This window comes from Solanum verrucosum, unplaced genomic scaffold (assembly GCF_900185275.1).
Source record: "Solanum verrucosum unplaced genomic scaffold, falcon-dt-bn FXZP01001126.1, whole genome shotgun sequence".
NCBI classification, from domain to species: Eukaryota; Viridiplantae; Streptophyta; class Magnoliopsida; order Solanales; family Solanaceae; genus Solanum; species Solanum verrucosum.
In genome coordinates, this window is record NW_026019631.1 from 1,440 (window position 1) to 5,000 (window position 3,561).

Below are 3,561 nucleotides of genomic sequence, written 5' to 3' on the forward strand. Positions count from 1 at the left end.
TCACTGCGAAATAAGACAGAACTAAGAAATTGTATTTTCCTAGGTATCAAAAATATAGTAAATAAAAGAAATAAAAAAAGAAATAGTGGGTTCCTTCGTTTCTATGGTTACTTCTTAAACGGTGAGGTCTTCTCTATACACCGGAGCCTTTACTTTATACTTTAATTTACTATTTAATCAACTAATTGATGTTATTGGGAACTTGTATAGTTCACACGCTTTGGCTCTACCCATGAATTATCCAGTAATAGGTCTTTCACAATCAGATCTACCTATACAGTAACGGTATTTAATTATGAAAGTTTGCTGGGTAGCTGACCCTCTTAGTCCGTTTAAATAAGATTTCCTCCGCTTAATGGATAACCATTTGTTACCAATGGAGAATTTCTTATCATCTTAAATTCAGGTGATTGGATTTACACCAACGGAAACCATAAACTTCATACACAATAGAGGGATATGGTAGAGTTTTTTTTTTTTAATAATGGATGGAGTTCCTTTTTCCATCCTATCCCATTCACCGGTACTGATCATTGATACTGTAAAAGTAGTTTTCTTGCTTTTGTGCCAGCTCATGATCTAAACGAGTCGCACATACACCCTAGTACATGTTCCTCGACGCTGAGGGCACCCCCGAAGAGCGGGGGATTTCGTGACATTTCTGATTGGCTGTCTTGTATTTCTAATAAGTTGTTTAATAGTTGGCATGTTGAATCGTATACATAATATGATGGGTTGGTTTAGATTGATCCTAACCGAATGATGGTGAATTACTTCTATTTAATAGAATATTCAATTCGAAGATAAAATCTCAAATCACAGATTTGCGCGAAATCCATGTTATTTTCCTTGAACCGCTACAAAATCAACAATTCCATAAGCTTGGGCTTCTGTTGCTGACATAAAAATATCTCTTTCCATATCTTCGTGTACAACCCAGAAGGGTTTGCCCGTTCTTTCTGCATAAACCCTTGTGAGGGTTTCACGCAGTTTCATCAGTTCTACCGCTTCCATGACAAATTCGCCTACTTGTGCCATATAAAAAGCACTATAAGGTTCATGTATCATTACCCTGATGATATAACAAAATAAAAGCTTCCCCTATCTCGCATGATAAAGCAAAGAGAAAAGAAAGATAAAGAATAGAAAAAAGATAGAATTGAACAACCGTACAGGCATCTTTTGTGCATACGGCTCTACAAGAAAATTGACCCCCCTCCTTTCTATTGAAGAAAGAGAAAATAGAATCTATCAGACTCAGATGGGTAAATAATCAAATTGCCATCCTTCCTTTCGGAGGAGTTCAAAAATACTATGATGGCTCCGTTGCTTTATATGTTTATTTTTTCTTTTTTTTGTCTGTGATTCAGCAATCCCAAAGTTTCTTTTTAATCCGATCAAATAAGGAAAAAATCTTTTTTTTTTCGTACTCTTTCATAACATAAATATTGTTAAGAACTCTCCGGCATGAAAACAAATAAGTTTGTGACGCTGAACTGAATTCCCGATAGATAAGAGAAAATCGGAAATACCCCTTATCTCATACTACTCTCTCGATACAGAATCTAATGTTTTGAAAAAAATACAAAAATTTCTCATATCGAATTCGAAGTGCCATGCTATTATTACTTAGTATTCATATGGCGAAGGCATAGTCTTCTTTTTTCTCTCAAATAAAAACCTCATTGGCGCCAAGCGTGAGGGAATGCTATACGTTTGGTAAGTTGTCCTCCGGCCAGGATAAAAGATCCCATTGAAGCAGCTAATCCTATGCATATTGTATGGATATCTGGTCGCACAAATTGCATAGTATCATAAATGGCGATCCCAGGTATTACCCAGCCCCCAGGAGAGTTTACAAACAAATATAGCTCTTTGTTCTCATCCTCCATACTGAGATACATCATAAGACCAATAAGTTGATTCGAAAGATCGGTACTAATCCCTTGGCCTAAAAAAAGTAATCTTTCTCGATAAAGTCGGTTGATTAGGGTAAAATTGTATCCCTTAGGAACCGTACATGCGCCTTTTGATGCATACGGTTCAAAAAAATTGTGAATCAATGTATAGATTCCAGTCCTCTTTCTTTTTTTCTACAAGGGCTCTTTCTTACTTCTAACGAAAGGGCTTTTCTTCGATTTTTCAATAAAGACGAGTTTTTACTCCTTTTTGATATTTTCGATTTTCCATTATAAAATTCGAAGTTATAAGAAAGGGTCATTAAACTTATCGAATTAACTTCTCATTGATGTATTCTTTCATCGAGATTTAATCCAAACCGCGATGGTATTTTCTTGTTCCTGAATGGGTCTGTTTCATCTTTTTAGGTTTATGCTCTACTCCGGGTAAAGATCCGCCCGATTTGGATTTGTACATATAGGACAAATGCTCCCATTACCATTTCTTTTTGTATTTCTTTTTTTTTGCAATTCATTTTATACAAGTAGTTATTAGAGTTGAGATAACTTTGCTTGACAATTAGGATCTCTTTACAAAGAAAAAATATGAATAGCAATCATAGATATCTTACCAATCCAATTGGGTTTTTTCTAAACGGAGCCTGGATACTTCATTTATTTAGTCCAACCAAGCCAACCATAAATTATTCTAATTGATAATAGTAATATGAATCCCCTCAAAAATGGATCTAATTGCACTTCACGCTCCAAATTTTTGATGATTCAATTTATCTTTCTTGGGCGAAACGGGGGATATCTCGATCGGGGGAGAGAACGGGGAAATACCATATGACCCAATATATCTGACAAGTCGCACTATACGTCAACCCAAGATGAAATTGGATCTCCAGGATTTCGGAATAGAACTTTTGGAACACCAATAGGCATTAAATGAAAGAACGAATTAAATACTATATTTCACTTTGAGGTGGAAACGTAACAATTTTTTTTTTTATTGTCTTTATAATATTCATATTGGTTTTTATCGTATTTATTTTATCCATAGATTCTCAAAATTCATAAAGAAAGACAGAATGAATAAACTCAAATTATTACGAATAGGTCTTTCTAATGATAAATAAGTATGGACTCATTCGCTCATAGAAAATGGGATCAACTCCCCCATTGCGTATTGGTACTTATCGAGTATAGAATAAATCTGCTTCTCTTTGTTCCTACGAACAGAATTGTTCCATTATTACCAACAGAATAGAAACCCTTGTTCGGAAATAATTGACTCAACAAGAGTGGTCCATAGGATAGTCATATTATAGTCTTTTCCAATGCAATAAAGTTACGTAGTGTTCATTTATCTTTGATATAAGGGGTATTTCCATGGGTTTGCCTTGGTATCGTGTTCATACCGTTGTATTGAATGATCCCGGTCGGTTGCTTTCTGTTCATATAATGCATACAGCTCTGGTTGCTGGTTGGGCCGGTTCGATGGCTCTGTATGAATTAGCGGTTTTTGATCCTTCTGATCCTGTTCTTGATCCAATGTGGAGACAGGGTATGTTCGTTATACCCTTCATGACTCGTTTAGGAATAACCAATTCATGGGGCGGTTGGAGTATCACAGGGGGGACTGTAACGAATCCAGGTA

The 3,561-nt window shown here is 35.7% G+C and overlaps 1 protein-coding gene across 1 annotated transcript in view; it reads left to right on the forward strand.

Annotated features, from left to right (window-relative positions):
* The first annotated feature begins 337 nt into the window (after nucleotides 1–337).
* LOC125823168 (photosystem II CP47 reaction center protein) overlaps nucleotides 338–3,561 on the forward strand; it is a 7,052-nt gene continuing 3,828 nt past the window's right edge. The window contains exon 1 of the mRNA XM_049502614.1: nucleotides 338–3,561. This exon is cut by the window's right edge and continues 3,828 nt beyond it. Within this exon, the coding sequence (XP_049358571.1) occupies nucleotides 3,294–3,561 (268 nt within the window). The 5' untranslated portion in view covers nucleotides 338–3,293.